This window comes from Triturus cristatus, chromosome 5_1 (genome assembly GCF_964204655.1).
Source record: "Triturus cristatus chromosome 5_1, aTriCri1.1, whole genome shotgun sequence".
Classification (NCBI taxonomy): domain Eukaryota; kingdom Metazoa; phylum Chordata; class Amphibia; order Caudata; family Salamandridae; genus Triturus; species Triturus cristatus.
In genome coordinates this window covers 168,845,126-168,870,361 of record NC_140587.1, presented here as the reverse complement: position 1 = coordinate 168,870,361, position 25,236 = coordinate 168,845,126, and the positions used below count along the sequence as shown (strand labels likewise).

The 25,236-nt window shown below is 42.1% G+C and overlaps 1 protein-coding gene across 1 annotated transcript in view; it reads left to right on the top strand.

The window, feature by feature from the left end:
• RHPN1 (rhophilin Rho GTPase binding protein 1) overlaps nucleotides 1–25,236 on the top strand; it is a 444,327-nt gene that overhangs the window by 230,590 nt on the left and 188,501 nt on the right. Inside the window, exon 4 of the mRNA XM_085604772.1 lies at nucleotides 731–806. Coding sequence (XP_085460898.1) covers nucleotides 731–806 — 76 coding nt within the window. The remainder of the gene's footprint in view (nucleotides 1–730; nucleotides 807–25,236) is intronic.

Here is a 25,236-nt window from a genome sequence, read left to right as displayed (position 1 = left end):
GGGCGGGTTCAAGCCCCTCTTCACCCAAGTCATTATCTCTCGTGAGCGAGACTGCGCAAGCGCAGCCATCGCTAGCCGAGACCTAAAAATTGATGGGTGGAATTCTTGGAATAATGTACGGCCCTTTTAATTACTCTATGCCGCATTTCAGTCCATCTTGTTTTAGATTACTATTTTAAGTCACCAAGATTGTATGCAATATCCTTATATGATCACATTTCAATAAATCATATGTTGTTTTTCTGTTCATGCATACATATTCCATAGTTATGCTGTCACTGGGATGTAACTTCTAATGCCCACTTGGTGACCTGAAGGTCCATATTCAGTTGGCGGTGACAGCTGATAATAGGAACTTTTAACGTGCCTTCATTCTTTTCTGAATAGGTTTTATGTAGCTTTGGACACTTCCAATTTGGCGTACACTTCCTGAAGCCCAGGTTCACTGTTGTGTCGGAGACTCCACCTTAAGACTCCTGGTCACGGCACCCCTTCCAAATCTTCTCCTTCATGTGATGCACTAGTTATTGGACATCATGTTTAATTCTGCTCTTTCAGCTGTGTGTGCGTGGCCTTGTTCCATTTTATTGACCAGCCCTCCACGTGTTTCTCGTGTTTTTGCAGTGCTTTGATATTTTAGACTTGTTAGTTTAAGATATGACGTAGGTAGGCACGGTGATAACATGTACTGGAGATTCTGACTCTAATACTCTGCTTGGCTTTTTTCTAGTGATGCAATCTGTGTCCCAATGATACCGCTGGGATTGAAGGAAACCAAGGAACTTGACCTAATGGACCCTCTAAAGGTAAGATGCCTTAGAACTGCATTTCTGTGTCAGTTAGGGGTTGAAATATGGAGCATAAAGTCCATACCAGCCATATATTGATCCTAAGTTACTTCATTATCTTTAATGGAGCTCTCTATTTTCCAATGTTCTAATCTGAGCAATGGCCCTTTCTATTATTGGCAACCGTAAAGGTGAGCATGTGCACTGTGTGCTCACTAACTGACTAGGGTATTATGCAAAAAGACCTCATATTGAGTTAGTCAAAGCAAGTGGGCAACCCAGAATGACACAACACATTAAATATAAAAAAGCATGTGTATATGATTACATTTATAAATGGACACTGTTTACCTCTGGTATCAAAAGGCCCCTTACTAAGGTTGTGCTTCATTTGCGTAATCAAATGGGTGCTTGATTCTGCAGAGGTAGCGAAGCTGAGCAGTCCTAGCCTACATTATAAAGTGGTAGGGGTTAGCATCTCTTATACTGCATGGCACTAATACTGAGTGTCTAATTAGTGCAATCACTTCAAAAAAAGAACAGTACTTTTAGTGCGTAAAATAGGACAATTACGATTATGATATTCACAAAAAATAGATGGTGCCAGCACTTTTTAGGGCTGAGGTTTACTACATTTTTTATTAATAGAGCTCAGTCAGTGGTCCAGAAGTGCTAGACAGAACGGTACTAATTATTCACTTGGATATGATTTTTCTGTCCTCTGACCTTTTTCCTCTTGGTGTAAAATACCAGTCAAGTCAACTCGCCCCAAAAAGCATCCCATCCAAATAACAAATGTTTGTGTGCGGGCCATTTCAAGGAATGTCTTAGTGTCTAGTTAACAGGACCTGCTGGTGATCTAGTACTCTTCGTCTAGCCAAACCCAGTTAAGGGTGTGACCATTTGCAACTGGTCTAGTTTTTCCAATATTCAGAGGCATGGATGAAGGTGTAAAACCTTTGCTTTCCTCTGGGGCTGGATGAGAACAGGTACTCTGTACCATAAGGTAGATGGTAGGTCTTTACCTACCAGTAGTTAGGTAGTTTACATTGCAGACTCACCAGATGTAGCATCATGTAAGGTGTATATGCAGTATCTTAAATTTGATGATGCTTTGTCTTTGAATTTGGTCAGCTGAGCTGCAGAAATCTAATGACTTTAGGCCATTTGGTCTGGCACCTCCATGTAGATCTGCGGTCAGCTGAACCTTGTGCGGAGCTTACCTACATTGAAGCCAACTGCTCCTTTCCTCACTGGGGATTACAGCTTCTGCTTGGGTCATAGAAGCTGGTGTATGTGAATTAGTGGAAAAACAAAAACTGAGAAACCATTGAGAAAACCAAATCCTGGAAATCCAATTTTAATACCAGAGAATTTGAAGGAACTTTGATTAATCAAAAATTAAAGGAAACTTTTTAAACGAAAGATAATCTTAAGGAAACATGATCATTAGGGGTAGTGAGGGTTTTTGGGGGTCCAGGATAGCTGATGTTTGGGGGATGAGGGTTTTTTTGGTTTATTTTTTTAGAGTTTGTTGGTTAAGGTACTTGGAGTTTAGGGTTCGTGAGGGTTTCCTTACGGATCAGGCATGGGTGAAGTTTAGGGTGGTGAGTGGATTTAGGGTTCACAGATGAGTGGAGTTTAGGGTGATGTGGGGTCTTAAGGGTTCAAACACAGAGTTTATATATAAGAAAGTGTTTTTAGGGTTCAGGGATGGGGGAGTTTAGGGCTGATAAAAGGTTTTAGGAGACGTGAATGTGTTGTTTTCAGCATGTGGTGAGGATTTTTTGTTTTCAGGGATGTGTGGTTTAGGGGTGGTGTGAAAGTTTAAGGGACTAGGGATGGGCGGGGATTAAGCATAGAAATAGGGATCTGGAATGGGTGGAGTTTGGTCGTAATGAAGTGAGGTTTTGGTTAAGAGATGGGTAGAGTGTAGGATCAGAAAGAGCTTTAATGTTCACGGTTGGGTCAAATTTAGGGGTCAGAGATTAGTGTAGTTTGTGTGGGATGGCATTTTTACAGGGCAGAGGTGGATGGTGTTTAGGGATAGTGAGGGTTCAGTGAATTAAAAAATATCCAAAGTATTGTTGGTCAATGTAAAAGATATACATCTAAAATAATGTGCCCTGATGGAAAGGACTGGAATAAATACCTTCAGCAAAAATGTTTCTGAAAGTCAGACTTTCATTATTTACACCTTAAAAATAAGCATGCAGAAGCCAATTTCGAAAAAAACAAACACTTTCTATCAATTGGTTTCTATGAAATAGTAAGTGCCATTCATCCTGAAAATCTCCATTAAACCGTTTAGATGATGTGGTTTCTCACTAATAGTATTCCTTTAAATCGTTTTTTCTATGAAATCACATACAACCCATAGAAGCAGTATGTACCAGAGGCCAAGGTTTATACATCTCTTGAAGAGGAAACTCTGCCCAACGTCATCATAGCTCCGTTATTCCAGGTCTTCTCAAAGTCCAATAACTAATTTGGGGCCAGTTTGTATCCCATTTAAAAGGCACAGGCAGGACGCATGAGCAAACCAACGGGTAACATTGGGTTAAAAGCTGAAATCTACTTTCAGTCAGGAGGAATCACATCCTTGGCCATTATTTTGACATTGCCGGGGATCTCCAGCTGTGTAGTCAAGGTTGTGTATATATTACATCCAAACTGATTCTGCCTCAACACTCCATTTGCTAGCCAAAAACCTGCTTAATACAGGAAGGTGAGGTGTTTTAAGTAGCAATGTAGAAGAAGGGAACTGTGTACCCAAAGGTAAATAATGCAGATTTTCCCCCACCACCATACAGATCCTCTCAGACTCCCCTGCGTTTGGGGGATTGTCAGACCTTCACAAAGAAGAGCTGACAGGCAGCTTACCCTCCTTCAGCTGTCCAGAACTCTGATGCTTGGGTACCACCACGAGGCACATCCAAACCTGTTGAGAGGGGGCAGTAGCCACCATCATTATGGTTGGGGTTACACCTTGGGTATACTGTATAGCATCTCTTGTTAAAGTGGATTGTGCCACATGGAGGCTTGTATATTGTCAAATCCACCTTAGAAAAGTAGAGCAGGTCACTAAAATCGATACGGTGGGGCGGTATATCGTTTCCAAGATGTGTAACATACTTATCAGATTCCCTGGAACCTTCGACATTATTCATCCAGTCCTTCCATAGAGTCTCACGTTTACCCCACCACTCCAAATCCTGCATTTTGAGGAATCTTGTTAAACTGGACGTCTTTCTTGTTTCAGAGAATCTCAGAATGATATCCATACTATGCTTCTTGGGCTGCACCATTGCTTAGTCAGTGAATCTACCCTTTATTCCCCTAACAGAGCATGATGCAGGGCTTACAGAGTGCTTTCCACCGTTCCTTTGAACCGCAGAAGGTAGTTCACTTAGAGAAGGTTTTGTCCTGGCTCACAAATTCTGAAGCTCTTGTAAATTACAGCTGGATATCATTTTTAGAAGGAACAAATATTTTAGTGATATAAATCACAGAGGGAAGGGCAAAAAGGAAAGGGAGACCAAAGGAAAATAGAAAAGAAATGTATATTGTAGGTAGTTTTTACAGCACTACAGTACAATAAAAGTACAAATGACCAAAAACACACATAGGTGAACACTGAGCGTGCTAGTGATAGTGAACGGCGCAGTGATACAATGAGTGAAAAAACAGCGTGAACGGCGCAAATTAAGATAATAACAATGTGGTCGAAGGGATAATAATATACAATCTGTTATGAACACATTTTTTTCTCAATGACCACAAATAAGCCAAAAAGTTCTTTGCTGGGTTTTGTCGACGGCGTTTCAGCCTGGTTGGTTTCAGGCCATCATCAGGACTATGGTCATAGTTTTAAAGTGTGCTGGGCGTAGTACAATTAAAGTACAAGGAATCCTTTGAATTGGTGAAAAAACGGACATAAATCAACGGACATAAATCAGCGTGTGATCAATTGTTTGGGCACTTAAAGGCCAACATCCGAAGTTTGAAAAAGGCCGGGAGCAGTAAAGATCCGGAATTCGAGGAAGGGGTATCAAATCTAGTTAAATGTTCGAGGGAAAAGGATCCCAATTGGTAATCCAACAGACGGAGAGTCAATCCACCAGTAAAGGAGCGACGGGACGAGTAAAGCGTCCCGACGCTTTACTCGTCCCGTCCTTTACTGGTGGATTGACTCTCCGTCTGTTGGATTACCAATTGGGATCCTTTTCCCTCGAACATTTAACTAGATTTGATACCCCTTCCTCGAATTCCGGATCTTTACTGCTCCCGGCCTTTTTCAAACTTCGGATGTTGGCCTTTAAGTGCCCAAACAATTGATCACACGCTGATTTATGTCCGTTGATTTATGTCCGTTTTTTCACCAATTCAAAGGATTCCTTGTACTTTAATTGTACTACGCCCAGCACACTTTAAAACTATGACCATAGTCCTGATGATGGCCTGAAACCAACCAGGCTGAAACGCCGTCGACAAAACCCAGCAAAGAACTTTTTGGCTTATTTGTGGTCATTGAGAAAAAAATGTGTTCATAACAGATTGTATATTATTATCCCTTCGACCACATTGTTATTATCTTAATTTGCGCCGTTCACGCTGTTTTTTCACTCATTGTATCACTGCGCCGTTCACTATCACTAGCACGCTCAGTGTTCACCTATGTGTGTTTTTGGTCATTTGTACTTTTATTGTACTGTAGTGCTGTAAAAACTACCTACAATATACATTTCTTTTCTATTTTCCTTTGGTCTCCCTTTCCTTTTTGCCCTTCCCTCTGTGATTTATATCACTAAAATATTTGTTCCTTCTAAAAATGATATCCAGCTGAGACGTTGTTGTTCTGTTATAACTATTGCCCGGTCTCTGCTGGGAAAACGGGTGAACTCCTGTTCTTTGTTCCCTTGTAAATTACAGCGCAACACAAAGAAAGATTTCTACCCACACTTGCTTGTTACTCTGAGGCATCCAAGGTGGTGTAGGACTTTAGGTGGAGCTGGAGCCAAAACCCTGCAAGGATACCATCATCATTTAAGTTTGTTCTGTATCCGTGGGTGGGGATGGGGAGGTTCATGAGAAATGTGGTTTCACTTTTTGAATATATAGGTCTAGTTTGTTCAATAGTTTATGTGGGGATTGGGAATAGAAAGTTATGTTAAGCAAATGCATGCCCGTGCTTCTTGCAAAATAGAACGACGCCCTCCAAGTATGGTGGGATAAATTCTGAAATGATTTCCACTCGCATAGTATTTTTAATCCCCATCATTAAATGTAGATCTAGGAGGCACGGATCTTTAGAGTTTAGTTCTGGAGTGGGTGTGAGGGCTCATGGGCCTAAAGTCACTTCATAGTAACTGAGGGGAATCGCTGTATTAAATATTTCCTCTATTATGGTTTTGGATTTCTTCCCAGAACATTCTCAGCATCTTACAATGGAATAGCATATGATCAAGAGAGCCTGTTGCTCTGTGGCAGTTCCAGAGTTGGTTAGAATGAATAAGGCCACTTTACCAGTAGGCCTTATGTAGTGTCCAGAATTTGCTTTGGTATAGAATTGAAAGTATCTGTTACGAGAGGAGCATTTCCAAATATTTTTTCTTTTCAGGTGCTTTTGGATTCGCCAATGGAAAGAGCAGTTGTGAGGGTATTCCATCATTTGCTTTGGATCTCTGCTGTTAACTTGTTAGCACTGCTAGAGTTTAATATTTAACACTTTTTGGCTGCTATATGCGGTAGAGTAGATAGCTTTATTAGGAGGTTCATAAGGTCATATATGTGCTTGTTGTATTTGCTCAGGGCTGCTTTGAGTTTTATAAAGTTGTAAAACTCTGTTGTGTATGTTATATGTTTCTTGTATCCCGGCAAACGTTTTGGGCCGTTTAGTGCTGCAGAGATCTTTCGTGCTTAGTATGTTGTTATACACCCAGTTCTCCCACACTGGGGATTTTCCTTATTTTTTAATCTTGCTATTACCCCAAAAGAAGGCAAATTTTGATTCCTGGATTTTGACAGAGTTTTTTTTTTTATCAAGTGTCCCTGATAACAGATTGTGAATGTTGAATTTGGAAGCTTTTCGCCGTAAGTATAGCTGTTTGAGAGAAATGTTTTATTAGTTGTTCAGTGTGTAACCATAGGGGTTTATCGTCAACACGTTTGTAGATTTGTAATTTGTTAGGAAAAATTCTGCCTCTCTTATTTTTCAACATACAGTCAGATATAAGGAGATTTAAGTTTTTAAAGACGTCGTTTGAGAGTTGGAGAGGTAGCATGTAGGTGATAAAGTTAATTTGCTGGGCAATCTTCTTTTTTTTTTAAATATTTCTTTTTATTAAACAGTTCGACCTAAACACATCAATTGGTTACAGGCAGGTGACTCCATCATTCCTCAGTGACATTATACACATTTCAAAATTATACACAGTTATTATAGTAAGTAGATCAAGGGATTTCAAGCGCATCAGCATCCGTCTGGCGGGAGACAAATATCGCCTCTGTAACAGTTCCATGCTTCCCACACCTTATTCCAGTTCCCAGGGCATCCCCTGGCAATGTAGACTGATTTCTTCCCGAACATGCACCAGTCCCGATCCTCCTTCCACCTCCCTACCTGAGGCGGTTGACTAGCGCCTCACTGTTGAGCGATGTTACGTTTCTCTACCATAAATGCTAACGTAGCCCATTGAGTGGTGTAAGTGTTGAGATCCTTGGGTTCCCAGACATTTAATATGCATCTACGAGCCTCTGGCCGCAAGTCGATCCCCAGGACCGCCCGCAATGTGCGATGGACATCCCTCCAATATGATTGTATATGTTGGCAGTGCCACAATATATGAATGAATGTGCCCAGTTCCCCGCACCCCTTTCTGCACTCTCTGCTTTCTAAATGACCCATTCGAACCAGGCAGGGACCCGTGACATAGGTCCTATGTAATATTTTAAGCTGCACTAATCTCAGCCTGGCCTGGATTGCAACCACTTGTGGGGAAGAGACCGCCTCCTGCCAATCTTCGTCATCTAGTTCTAGGCCATCTTCGTTCCAGTTTCCTTTAAGGTTCAGCAATGGATCCTCCATGTTATTGATTAACTTCCTATATATCAGGGAAATGGTCTTATCTGGAAGGTGTCCGTCCAGCACCCTATCTTCTAAGGGTGAAGCGTCTGGAAGGTGTCGTATCCCTAGGGATTTGGGTGAGCACCGCGTAACGAACTCCGTGTTCTTCAAACTGAACTGTAGTTTGAGGCTGGGCAATCTTCTTGATGCCTTCCTCTCTCCCCCACCAGGTCATAAATTTAGACAACTACGTGGAGAAGAATTCTTTAACTTTTTGTAGGAGGCTACTATCAGCTTGCTTGGTGTGTCTTAAAGATTATTTTTAAATTGAATCCCAAGGTATTTGATTTGAGTTGGTTGCCAACATAATTTTGTATTGTATAGTATCGATGCTAAGCATAGGTTGTTTACTGGGACAGTTTCTGTTTTCTCTTGATTTAATAGTGTTTAGTACTGCGGGAACAGCAGCCTCTACTGCTTGGGAGAAGATTAGTACATCTTCGGCATATGCAGCAACTTTGTATGGGTTATTGGCAAAAGGAATTCCCTTGATATGTTTTCATCCTGATTGCTGAAAGAAAGGGTTTGATATCAACAGGAAAAGTTATGGAGATAGTGAACAACCTTGTCTTGTCCCTTGCGAAAGATGCATTCTGTCTGAGCGATATCAGTTTACTCATATATGGGCTGAGGGTTGGGTTCAATTTGAGCTTAGCCGAGCGCAGGAAGTGCCAAGAGACATTATGAAAGGCCTTCTCTGCTTTTAATGCCATAGCCATCGAGGGAGAAGATAGTTTTTGGGCTTTTTAATGATGTGGAAGAAAACCCTAACATCATCAGATGCCAGTCTACCCTTGACAAAATCTGCTTGGTTTCGGTGTATTGGTAGGGGAAGGACTATTTTCCAGTGTCAACATTTTTTTATTGAAAACGTTAGGCATCTCAAAGCACATGGTCTATACAATGGTCAGCCTCCAGCTGCACTATTACCTTTTAACATCTTGTAGAAAATAATTATACATGACTTCAGGGACGATCTCAGCGACAATACATTACAGCAACCCTGACACCCACCACCCCCTTAATCGGACATTTGATCAGTCTCCAGTCTTGGTGGTTCACATGCATATCCCCTGAATTTATTCCAGGCCCCCCAGACTCTTTCCCACTTTTGAGGACATCCCCGATGCACATATATACCGTCCTCTCTGCCACCATAGCTTCAACCATGTAGTGTCAACATTTTTGTGTTGATTTTGCAATCAACGTTTATTTGGCAGATAAGTCTATAGTTTTGTACCTCTAGATGGACTTTCCTGTCTTTGTGAATCACAGCTATTGTAGCTTCCGATACTGTGCTCATGATCTTCTCAGAGGCCTCAAGTGATTGAATAAGGATTCAATTTGGGGTAATATACTATCTTGAAATTTCTTATAGAAGCTAGCTGGGAAAATGTTGGATCCAGTCAGTTTCCCGGGTTTGACTGAATTGATTTTCAGTCTTTTTACAGTAGGAGTAATGCTTTGGCTGAGCAATTTCGTGTTGGAGTCACAGAGGATTGGTAGTTGTAGTTTATCCAGCTACATGTGGCATTTGAGTGAGAGGTTTATACTGGGTTGTATAGCTCACTGTAGTATTCTGGAAAAAGTGTTTGCTATTTTAGTAGTGTCAAATACTGTAATACCAGCCAGATTTATTTCGAATGGCAGTGGTGGGGTTATTGCTTAATTACAAATTAAGATAATTAGCTAATGTTATACCAGCTTTGTTTTATTCTGTAAATCTCCTCCTCTTATAAAGTTTTACCCAGGTGTGGGCTTGGTGCAGATTATTTTGTTGTATTCATATTCCAGGGGTTTCAGCTTGTATATGATTTCCAGGTTTCTTTTTCTGGCCAAATCCCTAAACCCAGAGTGAAAAATGTTGGCATCCTTTTGGATGAACAGCTATCTTTTGATAGATCAATGCCACAGTGGGCGTGTGCTTTGGGGTGCTAAGGCTCCTGCTGAAGGTTCTAGCGCTCATACCGGATTCAGCTAAAATAACGGTAATGCAAGCTCTCTTTGTGTCCAGGCTTGACTACTGCAATGTGCTCTATTTGGGGGTCTCTAAAGGCAGACTGGGAATGCTTCAGAGAGTACAGAATGCAGCAGCCTGGATGTTATTACGAACTCTGAAATGGCATACCATCAGCCCAGGTCTTGTGGAACTACACTGGCTCCCCATTAGGCACAAAGTCTCCTTTAAGGCCCTCTGTCTCGGGCATAGGATTCTGAATCCAAGGGGTCCTAGTTACCTTTTCCCCTTCATTCAATCCTATATTCCCTCCAGACATCTTCGATCCAGTGAAGCAGCTCTGGTAGCTTAGAGTATGCAGGCTGCGTCTGGGGGGCAGCCCTTTTAGACTACGGGCAGCCAAGTTCTGGAATTCCATGCCACTGCACCGGAGACTTTATCCTTCAGAGGCAAGGTTCCGGAAAGACCGCAAGACCAAGTTTCCCTCTGATTGTTACATTCTGGAGAGCATGTTGTGGGGGTGGGAGTAGAAGGTGAATTTGCTCCCTGTAAGATTATGCAGGTGCCTATGTCATTTAAGCAGTGTTCTTTACATTTTTATGTAATTTGTTGGGCCTGTGACTACAGGAGGAACTTCTGTCCAGTCGTATATCCGAAGTGAGGTTGAAGTCCCCCGCTAATATTACCCCTGAGTTATTTTGTATTTGGCATATTCTTTTGTTTTGAGTGATTCATTATTGGAATTCATCCACTGTGGGTGCGTAGATATTTACCATATGAACGGGTGATGTATTGTTGGCCACTTTCGTAATAAACCTTCTCCTATCGCAGTCATGGATATAGTCTAGGGCAGTAAAGCCCGGTTTATTTATTTTTTATGACATTTAATGTAGTTATCCAGTTTTTTTCCGTATGCACTGGAGAGCACATAATGCTGTGTATGTAATGATAATGCACTGTGTTACAGTCATGGATACCTATTTTGGGCTCTTGTTGGAGGATTAATTCTCCTTTGAGTTTAAAGCAGTAGTCCAAAAGCTTTTTCTGTTTAACAGGGTGGTCAAAACCTTTGGTGTTCAGGGAAAGGATTTTCAACATTCCATTGGCCGTGTTATGGGGGTTAAGATATCATTTTAGTTTGTTCTCGGTTTTATTGATCATTGGCCTGGCAATATAATGCAAGTACATTCATGTTTTATGGGAAGAATATCTCAGTTGTGTTGATATGGTAATGCAGTAGTGCTTTATACTGTCTGGTTGTTTTGTTATGCAGTGTAGTGAGTATTTTCAGAATATGTGATGGATAGCCCAGTTCGTTAAGTGGTATTATGGTCAAATTAGTGAGGATACGTTGAGTACTTAAAGTAATGGTGATATTATTAGGATTGTCTCGGATGGAGCAGCTCCGTTCAGGGAGAAATAAGGGGGGAGTAGATATCCAACAAACCGGAGAGGTGTAGACCGGGAGATAGCAAGGAGTATAGGAGTAAGGTTAAACACCAAACCCACAGCCCACCCAGCCCTAACCCATCTGTGGTGTGATGGGGCAATGGAGGCCACGGGAGGTCGAGTCCCATGAGCTCTCAAAAGAGACGCTGCAGTGAGAAGAGAGCAATCCTCCTTCATACATGAAATATAGCCTCTTTAGATATTTATAACTCGAGTAACAATGATTAAATGCAGAAGTGAAAATAAAACTATAACCTTCTCTGCATTGTTACATCATACTGGTGATAGCTGATGATAAATAGTGAAAAAAAAGTAAGGCAAAGATTTCGTAGGTAGGCTGATTGGAGACATTATTGAGTGTCAATAGCTTAGCCTATCACTAGAAGTGTGGATGCATCGATACGTCTGTATGGAAAAGAAAAAAACCCTACCCATATCACTCATAGCCCTTTATCCATATATCGCTGTGACAACATTATACATGCGAAAATGTAACATTTGCTTATTGTGCAACGTATTTGTACTGCCTGCGCATAGTGTATGTTAAAGAAGTCATTTGAAACGGATTGCAGTCGCAAATAAAAATGGTGATCTTATAAATCCAGGAGTCAAATGGACAAAATGGTTTCGTATTCCCCTAAAAAAGTGAATGCCCTAAAAAGTGAGGTCATGTTGAGTCCCAAATATACCTAATGTGCTTGTAAGTACTGCTGGTATTGTTAGTAATGTTATAGTTTGACTGTGTGATCATAGGATGGAGATCACATGGAGTCGTACTCAAGATTATTGTGGTGCAAAATAGGTAGACCATTTTATAATTTGAGTAAAATTGGATGAATGGTACAGATTGAGAGAAGGTAGTATTGAGATATGTTAAGAAAGGTAACGTTGGTGACTCCTTTAGCCATGGTATTTGGGAGTTTAATGTTGCATATGATGTGTGTGTAATACACTACATGCCATACATTTAAGGACCGTGTAGAGTTGGTACACGATGAGGAGTTGGTGTCTGTGGAGCAAACACATTTTTATAGTATAAAATACGGCTAGTAAGCCAGAATTGTGAAATTAGATGACTGAAAAAGATAGTCGTGCAGGGTATACATTACAAGACCTTTTCAGTTAGTGACAGGTTGTCCAGGAAGAATTATAGTTTGTCTGGTTCATCAAAGAATGATGTTTTCCCATTTACAGTCCGTTCTTAATTTGAGCCAGTGGTTTCCGGTGCTTGGCACCAGCATTTAATTATCAGCTTCAGCTCGAGTGACAGTCCACCACACGGTGACGCTGTCTGCCAGATTTTGAGATAAGCACAATTACCATTTTTAATAAGTCAATATACATTAAAAATGGATAACAGTTGCAACTCACACCATTAGTATAGCTTTGGGTGGCCTGGAATAGTGTGAATTGAGACACTTGTAGGAGTGCGATGGTTAGTACTTATGTTGGTTCTGTCATTAGCAGCGCTGGGTGGGGCAGTGGGTGGTGCAGGGTGTCATGACCTCCCGAAATGGGCCCTGGCATTTAATTTTTTTACAAACTAAGCACTGTTTACAATAATCATAATTTTTTACTGGCCTACAAAAGAGAAGTACATGTTCAAAGCCTTCATCTTGTTCCTTTGGTCGAGGAATCTTTCTGCCAGTCATGGATTCCTGGGCGCAGTCTTGTGATATCCCAATCTTGTGTCCCTTCAAGATGATGGATTTTATTTTCCTCATTTGGTCTCAGATCCTGCCTGTGTGGAGATTGCGCAAGGGTCTGAACATCATTGCCCGGGTGATTTTGAGTAATCTAGCATTCTTGTTGGCACTCTGAGCCCTCTCTATTTCAGTCTTTCTCGAAGTCAATTTTTAAAACGTGTGCTATTAAGGTTCCTAAAAAGGACACACATGAGCCGGATTCTTTCTCTGCGTTTTCAGGTAGACCAATAATTCTAAGGTTCCTCTAGATCTGTGATATCTTCCTACGGTCGCAAGTTTTTTATTTTGCAGTAAATGCTGACCTTTTTTTGCTATGAATATGTCTGGTGACTAACTCTACTTATTCCAGTTTTTGCTTCGTCCATTCTGGATGTCATATTTTTAGTTCTTTCCTTAGGCTTTGCATTTCTACTTACAGGAGATCGGTGTTTGACTTTATCGACCTTGTTAGGTCAATGGAGTGAATTCAGTTTCTTTAATATCAGATCCATATTTATCCCCTGAATTGGATCTGTTCATAATCTGAGAGTCAGGAATTGACGGCTCTGATTCGTTCTCTTTTGACCTACTTTTTGTTCCTTACTATCTTTGGGGTCTCTCTGTTTGTCATTTTGATCTACCTCTTCTCAATAGCAGGGTTTCTTGATGGTTCAGGGCCTCGTGTGGTGGATATGACAGATTTTGGATGAGGTCTGTGGGCATCTCCTTTATCTGCTTTACAGCATGACCAGAGTTTCTGTCACAAGATGGAAGGTGTGTCACATCGCAGGTCCTGGAGACCTCACTGTCCAAGACAGGGTTCCAGGGGTTTAGGTCGTAGTAACCATGAGGGCCCAACATAGCAAGTGGAAGAACGTGGCCCCTTAAAGGGTTCTGATATGGAAGCTGTCTAAAGCAAGCCTATGTTGTAAGGATGAGGTTCAGATGGCATTAGGGAAACAATGCGTGGGAGACAGCTAATGCGCATCTCTGCGCTCCGCCAAAACCTCTCAGGGTAGACAGACAGGCAAGTCGCCAGTTGATAAATTGGAATTCCCAGATATTGGGTGCTGGATGCTGGGTGCTTCCTAAAGGCAAAACAATATAGCCTGTGCGTAGATCTGACAGGGCTGCCAAACTCCTGAAAGACAATAACCAGCTTCCCAGGCTATGTGAATTAGCGACGGTGGAGGGCCGAATAGATTTCAATGACAAAGCGGTAATATCCTTAGCACCAGACTTTTTTATTATGTGTCTTTTAATAATGAGATTATAAAGTGCCTGTTGCCATTTCGTTTTTCCACGTTATGATCGGAGTCGGGCATTCTGTATCAAGGTGATAAATCAGTTCCTCTCCGATTAGATCAAGGTGATGGCACCCAAGAGGGCAAACCCCTATACAGACCAGATGGTGCTATGAGGATCTTATTGGCCGATTTGGCATCCGTGGTTAGGGCTGCCGGGATGGGCACATCGTCAGCTTCAGGAGGGTACCCTCTTGTCTAGAGGTGCAGTGAGAAGTGCTGGTCAGGTTTCATTGCCGATCAAGAGTCTTGTGGGCGAGCAGTCGCCGAGAGAAGGGTCCTGCTAGGCACCTTTCCCATTCAGGAATCAGGTGGCCACGCTACAGGTGGTCCAGAGAGGCTCAGCGGAATGATAGGTTGGCCGCCATTTTGTCTACCAGTGCGGTGAGGAGTGACGATCAGGTCTAGTTTCTTAATTGTGGGTGAGCAGTTGCCGACTTTAGGGTTTAGCCAGGTTCCTCTCTCGTTTTGTTGCTTGGGAAAAGAGAAATTTCAGAACGGCTCTCTTCGTTGCAGCGGAGCAGCAGGATTATGCGACCATCTTGCTTGGGCTCAAGGCAGCAGTTGTTTATTTTTAAAAAAACATTCCACGCTTTTTCTTAATCATGTTTTTGTTTCATATTTGTAAGATATCATCAAGTTTTAATTTTGTTTTGCACTAATCGTGGTATTAGCTGCGATATTTCTAATGTTTTAACACTTTTGCAGGGCCCGGGATAGCTGCATTGTACCCAGGACAAGTTGATCGAGCCTTCTAACCTGCTGCTCTGGCTATAAAGTCCCTGAACCTGTGCTTTAGTCTCGAACTGCAGGCAAGGGCTTATAATGAGGCTGAGGGCCTTTAGCAACAGCTATAGCCCAAGGCAGAAGGGCTGTAAGGCTATTGGAACATGCCACTCACAGAGGGTGGAAGTTCTAAATTAAATGGAGCGCTCAACATTCTAATCCGATTTATAATTGCACCATTCACTGTTAGATGTTACCCCTTCCTGTCTAGTTTCAGCCTCCTACAGTATGACTCTTTACGGCTCTATTGGGTCTTCTATTGTATTGGTTGTTGTGGCGAAGTGTCCGGGACCCTACATCAGGCATGAATCCGAGCTACAAATCCCAGAATACAGCGCGCTGTTTGCTAAAAGCTCCTAATGCGGCAAACGTGCCTCGGGGCACGCGCTGCGGTGGTCCTCCAGCCGTTCATCGCTGCTCTGCGGCTGTTTCCAAGGAAGCCTGACCCGTGGCCTACGCGCAAGGCGGCGCTGCCCACGGGGTGATTACACTACCCACGGAGGCCTCGGAATGTGTGCAGTGGGCAGACTAGATTCATTAACAGGACCGATCTGGACAAACAGGAATGTTTGTTCTGCGCACCGAGAAGATAATTGAAGGGAGTTGTGAAATAACAGCTCTGCCATCAGTTTGCTTTTTTACCGTGTTTGTCCACTACTTCTACATTAACGGGCAGCTTACTCGTGCCTTTTTTTCCCTTATAGATTTATGTTCTTTAATGAATGTTTTATGACTAAGGTTGAATGATGCCAAGTGCCAGTTAGGCCCCTGGAAGCTTCCCACATAGCTCGAGCTGAAGCTGGCGGGTAATGCATATTTTCGTGCCCTTTGACCGCCTGTCCATAGTAATAATGTTTTTAAGAGCCTGTCTTTTGTGTGTTAATTGCCCTTTGCGTTCTTCACAGCAGCAGTCGGTGTGGCCTGGTAGAGAGGGGTTGTGTGAAGAGTGCGTTTCTGAGCGGCGCTGGGCTTCTGAAGAGCAGGGTCTGGTTTGCACTAGGATGCGGTCTAGTGAGTTAGGAGTGAGTTATGTGTTGGTTGGTGCCCTGGGCAGAAGTATAGTGTAACCCCCGTGGTTGTGGTTTTTATGTCGTATTTCAGATAGCGATCTTTGGTCGTGGACATGTGAATTTGGTAACTTAATTGAAACTCCGATAAAAAAAACTATCGACACCATGCACCAACAATCCTTTCGTTTTAGAGAGCCCGTTTGGTCATCCGCTTAATGGCGGTCTCGGCGTGGGTCTTGCCTGTGTCTGTGTGTTGGGATATGTGTATATGTGTCTGGTGTATCCTACTGAATGTTCTTTGCCTGGGTGAGTGATGCATCCTCTGTGTGGTTGATTATGTTGATGCAGTTGGTGTGGTGATTGCATGACGGTACAGCTAGTTTTATGTGTGTGTGTTTGAGAGATTCCTACCTTGTGTTGTGCTTGAGAGCGTGCTATTGATTTCTGTGTTTTTGGCAGTGTTGTCAATATTCGGTGCAACTGAAAAGAGACGCAGGAAGACTAGACAGCACTCAGAAGCACCGCCTCATTCTGTGGGCGCTACATCAGACCTTCGCTTTATTCGTTGAAATGGGTTGATAGTAGTCCCAGGCTCAGCCATAAGGTCAAAGTTTTGGTTCTGTGTGAGGTTACATAGGACTTATGATTTTTTTTCTCCTAAATATAATTTTATTGGTCGACATTGAGCATCTGATGGCACATCGAATGTGACAGTCGAGGAGTGATGAATGATTTGTTTCTGTACCATAAATCGATTTCTAGTGACTACTGCAACATACCTTGCCTTTATATGTTTAATGTTGATCTTAATGTGGTAATGAGGCTAGTGTAGGGAGGGGACGGCCTTAATTCACCTTCAGTCCCAGAAATATTACTACCAGGCAGCTACACATATTTCCAGTGAATGAGCCGATGCTCATGCTATAGGCAGTGTGATGGATTACTTCATGGTACTTTGTGCCCATCTTTTAGGGAGAATACCAATCGAAATGTGGCACGATCGTTCCAGTGTATAGACGCACAATGCAATACCAACAAAACCTCAGTGCGAGGGCAAGTGCCAGGAGGCACAAGATGGTTGTGAGAATTGTGTTGCAAGTCACATCTGTAAATAAAGTGAACTAGCCATGGGGCAAAGGGTTCACGCTACAATGTAGTAATAAAGTGGGTGGCAAAGTGGTGACTTATTCTGAATGTATGTATGCGCTACTTTGTATAGCCCATACCTAGCCAAAAAGGCAACAGAGCGCTGCACAGGTTGCAAGCATGCAGTCAGCAATTGGTGGTAGGGCAGTCTGGTTATTGGATTGCTGTTACTGTAGTGCTCTTTAAAGAGGTCAGTCTTCAACTCTGTTCTAAATTGGTGCAGCATTGGGCCTTCCTGATGGACACAGGGATCATGTTCCTGATCTTGGGTGCATTAATGGAAAATGTCTGCTACCTTGTTTTTTATTTTTACACATCTTAGCCTGCAGTCTTATGGTGTCCTGGCTCCGAGTGTGTGCGCTTGTCTGCAAGCTAAGCAAGGGGGGCTGGTCATGATGGCTTTGTAAATCATGCAGCTGGTTTTGAAGATGGGGCTTGTGAGCAAATAAAGTTCATTCAGGATGGGGAACTACTGTGATAATATTTCTACCAGTCCTGGATGAGACATACTACAGTGTGTAGGATGCCCTTAGGGTTGCTAGTGTAGTGTCTGGGAGACCATGAAAAAGGGCATTACCATCATCCAGGTACTAGAGTATGTTGTCCGGAACCGTAGTTCTGAAGTTGCTTTCTTTTTAGTTTTAAAGAAAATTTTATTGAGACTTAAATATAACAGAATTGTAATAAAACATCATGGCTAAATTCAATTACAAAAGAATATTGTCCTACGGGAGGGGAGGAAGGAAGAGGTAAGGGAAGGGAACAAAAAGGGGAAAAGAGATTGTCAAATATTAGAGCAAAGTAGAAATGCAAAAAGCATAAATATTATTACTGTATAACACGCATGCATAGGAAGTATAAAAGTAAAATTGAGTATAAAGAGACTTCTCTAGTCATAACATATGAAATATTTAGGAGTACAATCATTTTATATGTATAGATGCTTAAAATCAACAAAAATATGTTCAAGGAGGATTGGGAACTTCCTCTGTACGAGGATTGTGTAATGGCAGAGAACGTGCAGCTTCATTCAAAAAGTTTGTGATTGGCACCCATAATACATCGCGCTTAATAGCAAGGGTAATGGGATATACATAGGCCCTGTCTAATCTATGGTGGTAACAAACCCCATACCACCAAGCCTGAAAAGAAATATTTGAGGCATCCTTCCACGACTTAGTGATTTGTTGAAAGGCCACAGCTATGAGCAAGTCAATAATGGGAGTGTCTGTAGTGGAGAAAGACCATATGTCGGAAAGACTACCCAAGAAAATATGTGAAAGAGTAAAGGGGAAATGTGTTGAAAAGATTTTATTGATCTGCCGCCACACGTCATTCCAGAATTTGTAAGTCACTGGGCATGTAAATAGCATATGTTTAAGATCTGCAAGTGGGGCCGAACATGTCCAACAGGTAGAAGGCACAGAAGGGTCAATCGCGTTCAATTTAGCAGGAGTGATTAAAAGCCTATTATAGATAAAAAATAACGTCTGGGTTGTATTAGCTGCTCGAGACGACTTCCTTATTTTGATCCAAATTTTCTGCCACATGGTAGGAGAGAAAGAGTCCTCTAAGTCCGTCTCCCAATCCGATTCTACTTTGGATTTGCCCTGAGTAGCAGGAGTTTCTCTCAATTTTCTATAGATTTGGGAAGCAGAAGAAGAGGCAAGTAAACAAGGGAGAGGAAGAGGAGAAGGGTTAGTGTGAGTGGTAGATGAGGAAAGGGAGTCATAGCTATTCTGTGCAGCCACACGTATGAGATTATATTTCGGTTCAAAGGAGACTGGTAAAGAAAAACGAGATTGAAGAGAATTAAAAGAAACACACGTACCTTCATGAAACAATTGATGAGTCCAATTAAGACCAAGATCTCTCCAGTCTTTCCAAAAGAGCGTCCTATTTTTTAATTTAATAAGAGGATTATACCATAAGGGGGAATGCAGGAAACGTGAGCGATCATCAGAACCGTCCACAAAAAGAGGGGAAGGGAAAAGTTCTTAGGAATGTGGGACAAAGATATAAATTCTTCAAAAGTGAAAGGATGAAAGAACGAGGACTCAATATCTACCCACAAAGGTTGAGAAAGGGCATCAGAATTATGATCAGATAGAAGGGGGACAGAATGTTGGAGAAAAAATGAGGCATGATACGTCGCAAAATCCGGAAAATTAACTCCACCTAACTGTTTAGGGCATTTGAGTCTGGCAAAAGACATCCTAGGTTTCTTATGATGCCATAGGAACTTGGATAAGATGGAATAAATATTTTTATAGAAAGATTTAGGTATATTGATTGGAAGATTGGACAAATAGAACAAGATTATCGGAACTAACATCATTTTAATAGAGTCCAATCTACCCCACCAGGATAAAAACAAGGGATGCCACCGAGCTGTAGAATCCTTTAGAGTTGCTAATAAGTTTTTAAGGTTAAGTGCGACAGTGTCTTTAATAGAGGGTTTAAACCACAAACCTAAGTATTTAATCTGAGTCGGGCTCCAGTGAAAAGATGAGGTCAAAAAATCAGCGTGAAAACAGAATTTATTTAGCGGAAGGATTTCACACTTGTCTACATTTAACTTATAACCTGACACCTTCGCAAACTCAGCAACTTCAGATAAAAAGGATGGAATAGAGGATTTAGGATTAGAAATAAACAAAAGTATGTCATCCGCATAGGCCGAAAGTTTCAAATACTTATCCCCATATGGAAAGCCGGTGATACTGATATTTTCTCGGAGCTTTGTCAGAAAAGGTTCTAATGCTAAAATAAAAAGAAGAGGAGAAAGGGGACAACCTTGTCGGACACCTCTAAATAAGGGAAATGAAGAAGAGACAAGGCCATTAGCTAATATAAAGGATCTAGGAAAGGAGTATAATAAAGAGATGTATGCAAGGAATTTCGGACCAAAACCAAACCAAGCAAGAACTGCAAACATAAACTGCCAATTGACCCTATCGAAAGCCTTTTCGGCGTCCAGCGCAATAGCAGCTAAAGAGTGTGGGTAGGAATGAGATTTACTTAATACATTAAAAAAGAGTCGAGTATTGTTAGAAAGGTGACGGCCTTTGACGAAACCACATTGCTCCTTTCCAATCAAGTGAGGTAAAATTTTATCAAGACGGAGCACCAGAATTTTTGCAAAGATTTTGTAATCCAGATTAATTAGAGAGATGGGTCTGTAATTCTTACATAGGGTATGGTGCTTATTTTCTTTAGGAAGGAGACAAATCAAGGCTTCTTGAAAGGAGCCCTCAGATTTTTTGGAAGATATAAAAAAGGAGAATAATTGATGAAGTTTAGGAACCAGCAGCTTGGAAAAATGTAAGTAGAATTCGATTGTAAAACCATCTGGTCCAGGAGCTTTGCCTTTTTTAAGCACTTGAATGGAGTCCTGAATGTCTTTAAGACTTATCTCAGCCTCCAAGGGGGAAAGTCAACGTCTGGGAAAGAAGGTGAGGGAATAGAGGATAAGTATTGATCTATATCAGTTGACAAGGGAGGGGATTCCGGGGTATAAAGTTTTTGATAAAAATTTGTAAATTCCATCAGAATATCCTCATCTTTATGGAGTGTGACGTTAGATGAGGAGACAATAGATTCAATTCTTGTGCGCTCCCTCTTAACTTTGAGGTATTTGGCAAGAAGATTGCCAGCCTTATTCTGAGCCGTGTAGTATTTGGCGCTAGATTTAAGTAAGCATAGATTCGCAGTTTCAGTAGAAGCTTTATTGAATGAGAATTTAGCCTTGAGAAGCTTATCCAAATCAGAGGGGGATTTAGTCGAGTAATAGGAATGTTCCAATTGTTTAATTTGTAGATTAATCGATTGTAAAGACTGGGAAGCAACACGCCTTTTATGAGAGACAAAAGAAATAATGAAATCCCTAGAGGCAGCTTTAAAAGTGTCCCATAACACTTGAGGAGAAATCATAGGAGATTCATTTTCGGTAAAAAATAAGGAAGAGAACTCAAGAAAAGTCGGGGTAAATTTGGGATCTAATAAAAGAGAGTTGTTAAACCGCCATCTCCTAGTGCCTTTTACAGGTGGAAGTAAGTCAAGGTGCAAGGAAACCGGAGCGTGATCAGAGATTAAAATAGAACCTATTTCAGAATGGGTAATACGTTGAATCAAGGGTTTAGAAATAAAAATGTAGTCAATCCGGGATTGGGATGAGTGGGCTGGTGAGTAGTATGTGTATTCCCTAAGTGTATGATGGCAAAGTCTCCAGGAATCAGTAAGAGACCGTTGGGAGAGAGTAGAGGTAAATTGAGTGTGCATCAGAGAGGGAGAGAAATGACAAGTGGAGTGACGATCAATAAGGGGGTCTACAATCGTGTTACAGTCCCCTCCCAGAATGAGATAGTCATCAGAGGATTGCATCAATGAGGTGAGCATCTGTGGCCAAAATAGTTTGTCCTGTGTAGTAGGAGCATACACATTGAAAATAGTTATAGGAATGTTATCAATTAACAAAGATGCATTCACCCATCTACCATCAGCGTCATTGGCTTGGTGTATTACTTTGATATTTAAGCGTTTATGGCAAAGAATAGCAACACCATTACGTTTCCCTGAACCAGGCGATGCAAAAACGTGACCCACCCAATTACGACGTAACTTGGCAACTTCAACTTCTTTTATATGAATCTCCTGTAATAACACAATATCCCCTTTCAGATTTGCTAAGTGAGATAATACACACTGCCGTTTAATGGGAGAACCCAATCCTTTAACATTCCATGTAATTATATTTAACGACATTTAAAAATACAATTATACCAAAGAAATTATGTGGAAGTCAAATATATACATAGTGATAAAGTACAAAGCATCTTGGAAAAATTGGAGAAAGAATGTTATTGCTTTTAGAGGAGTAGCTAAGAAATAGAGAGAAAAAACATGAAAGAAAAGAGAGACTTGGAGAAGATAGGCTAAAAGTAGAAGGACATGAAGCAAAAAGATTGAAGGTCGAATATAAACAAGAGGAAAAACAACTGGAGAAGAGATATGACCAGAGATAAAAGCGAAGAAAGTAAAAAGAAGAGGGAAAAGAGGAGAAAAAACAATTAGTACAAAAAACAAAGGCATAAAACGACAGATAAATGTAATAAAAACAAAGAAGAACAAATAGACATACCACCAAAAATAATGAAGAACGGGGTTGGTGAAGCCACATGAGGAAGATGGGACACTACAACGGGGGACTCTACAGCGACGACGAAGGAAGGGACATCCGCTAGGCAAGCTGATAACAAGGAACGATGAGGAACCACAAAATCGCTACCTGAGAAGGGGAAGAAAAGAGGGAACACGTTAGCACAACATAACGATACAAAATACGGTACAAAATACAAGAGGGGAGAGTTAAATATCATTAATGGTGAGGTAAACAGACACCGCTAAAACGAAAAGGTCCATCATGACTGAGGTACTTCCATGGACTCCGTTCTGCAGCTGTTCAGGAATTGCTGGAGCTGTGCCGGGTCTTCATAGCTGGTAGTTTTGTTGTTATATGTTACTTTAAAAAGGCATGGATGAAATAAACCATAGCGCGCATTTAAACTGCGTAGTGCAGGTCTCATGTCTAGGAATTTCTTCCGACGATCAGCAGTTGGTTTGGCATAATCCTGGGCGAAGAAAAGAGCAGTACCATTCCAAGTAATTTTTCCGCGTTGTTTGGCAGCCTGCAGGACTCTGAGTAGATCTGTGTACTCCAGAAAGTATAAAATGACTCCTCTCGGTTTGGTAGATGACGATGAGGGAGAACGAGCTAAGGGACCTAAACGGTGTGCCCTTTGAATATTCAATGAGGGACTTTCTGGAAGACCCAAAAGAGTTAGCAAAAAAGTTTTGAAAAATGAGATTGGATTGGCCCCTTCAAGACCTTCGGATAAGCCATAAATGCGCAGATTATTACGCCTATTACGGTTTTCTAACATTTCAACCTGTTGTTTAAGCTGAGCCACCTCCTGAGATATGAGAGGAACCTGAGCTGTGATATTTTGAACGGAGTCAATACGCAATTCCAGGTCTCCAACTCTCTTCTCAGTGAGAGACCAGTTAGCTTCCAGATTCTGAAGCCTGGCGTTCGTTTCCTCCATATATGGCTTAAGGGCACGAATTTCATCCAGAAGGAGTTCCATAGAAATCGGGGATGATTAACTAGTGGGAGAAGGCGGGTTCGCTTTCACCCTTTTGCCAGAAGTAGACGGTGACGCAGAAGGTATCTTGGTATTTTGTTTAGCATTTGAGCGAGGAGTAGACGGAGTAATAGATTTGGCGCCAACATAGTCTTTAGTAGTATCTTCAGTATGTTCTTGCAAAACATCAAAAGGGTTAAAAACCTCTAAATTGCCCTCCATGGAGGAACGGGCGGCATTACAACTGCCGCGAGGCATGATGCTCTGAGAGAAATGCACTGAAAGTCCTTCAAAAGAAAGCAGAGTCAGAATTTGGAGGAAAATAGCTCAGCCGGAACGAAGAAATATTGTTGAGCAGTAACTGTAGGTTCACCATCAATCAAGTAATATAGATGCTGCTTTAAAAAGGATGAGAGAACATATTACTAGCAAAAAAGGCAGCCAAAAATGGATCAGCACCGTCATACAACCGCAGGTAGGGAGCAAAGAATCGTTGAAAAATCAAAATGGCGGCCGTGACGGTGAGGTAACAGAAAAAACATTAAAATAAGCTTTCCAGCCTCACCCTATGAAAAAATAAAGGCATCATTCTGGAAAGTTGCAGTTCCGATTGACAAAATGAACAATTTCGGCGATTTCAGCGAAGAAATGCTGCCCGCAGAGGTCGCGTTCCCTCACGGCTCGCCGGAGCTCCCTGGAGTAGCGGCCATCTTCGAAGGCTCCGAAGCCACGCCCCTGAAGTTGCTTTCTTGAATCAACGGTTTCACTTTATTTAGAATACAGAGCAGGTACCAGGCCATTTATTAGGTCTCGCCTGAGCCAGCGCATGCGCTGCTCTGGCGAGACATTTAGTAACTAGGTTTTCAAAGTGCTACCCAAAGGCTTTTGCCGGCCTCCAGCGTGCGGTTACGCGCATGTGGACGTGCACAGGCCATCTGGCTTTCTGTAATGGCTCATTAAGCCTTACAGCACGTGAATCCCTACCCCCTCCCTTCTCCCACTCCCTCATAGTCAGCTTCTCTTATTACAAGCTTCCCGCGTCGCGCGGCCAATGCTTGTTCAGTTTGAAATTAAGATATGCTTTCCAGAACTATTTAAACAAGTCACGTGTGTTTTGATGTGAGTTTACAAAATATGCCATTCCATCTTGTGAAAATGGCGCTCTGTGTTTAAAATATGGTATTCAAAAGGCCCAAACTTGTCCACTATGAGCTGGAAATGGCCCGATAAGCGCATGCCCAGTGGACGGGGTTCAGGCAATGGCGGAAATGATACAGGGCCTTCCTGCGAGTAGATGCAGCGCCAGTGAGATTGGGCTTGGCGTGGTGGCCGGTGATGAAAGAGCGCCTCGTTTGTACCACGCGCACCCCCACCTCCAGGCTCCGTCTCTTCACACAGACCCGCACGAGCCTCATTGATTCCACCTCCATCCCCCCGCCCGCTGCAGCCTTCAGCACAGAGAGGAAAGCCCCCCCCCTCCCAAAACCCTCTCCTACCCCAGGCTTGTGTGAGCTAATGGAAGGCCGCGGGGGGGGGGGGGGGGGGCGCTCTGTCCACGTGGAAATAAAAGCGTTTTTCCATTTTAAGACTGTTTTTTTAACATGCTGATGTTAGGGGTCGGGGGTGGCTCAGTGAACCCACAGACTATGGTAGGTTCTTTATGATGGATTTTCAAGATCTAAACTACTGAGTAAAAGCAAAGAGTGGCGTTGGAAATAATTGCACAGGGTTCTAAAGTGCCATTATGGAGTAGTACTCTTACCCCACGACCCTACCATGCCATGTTTATCTCTTAACCTGGGGAGAAGTTTCCCTCAACAATATTTCCTTTCCAGATACTGG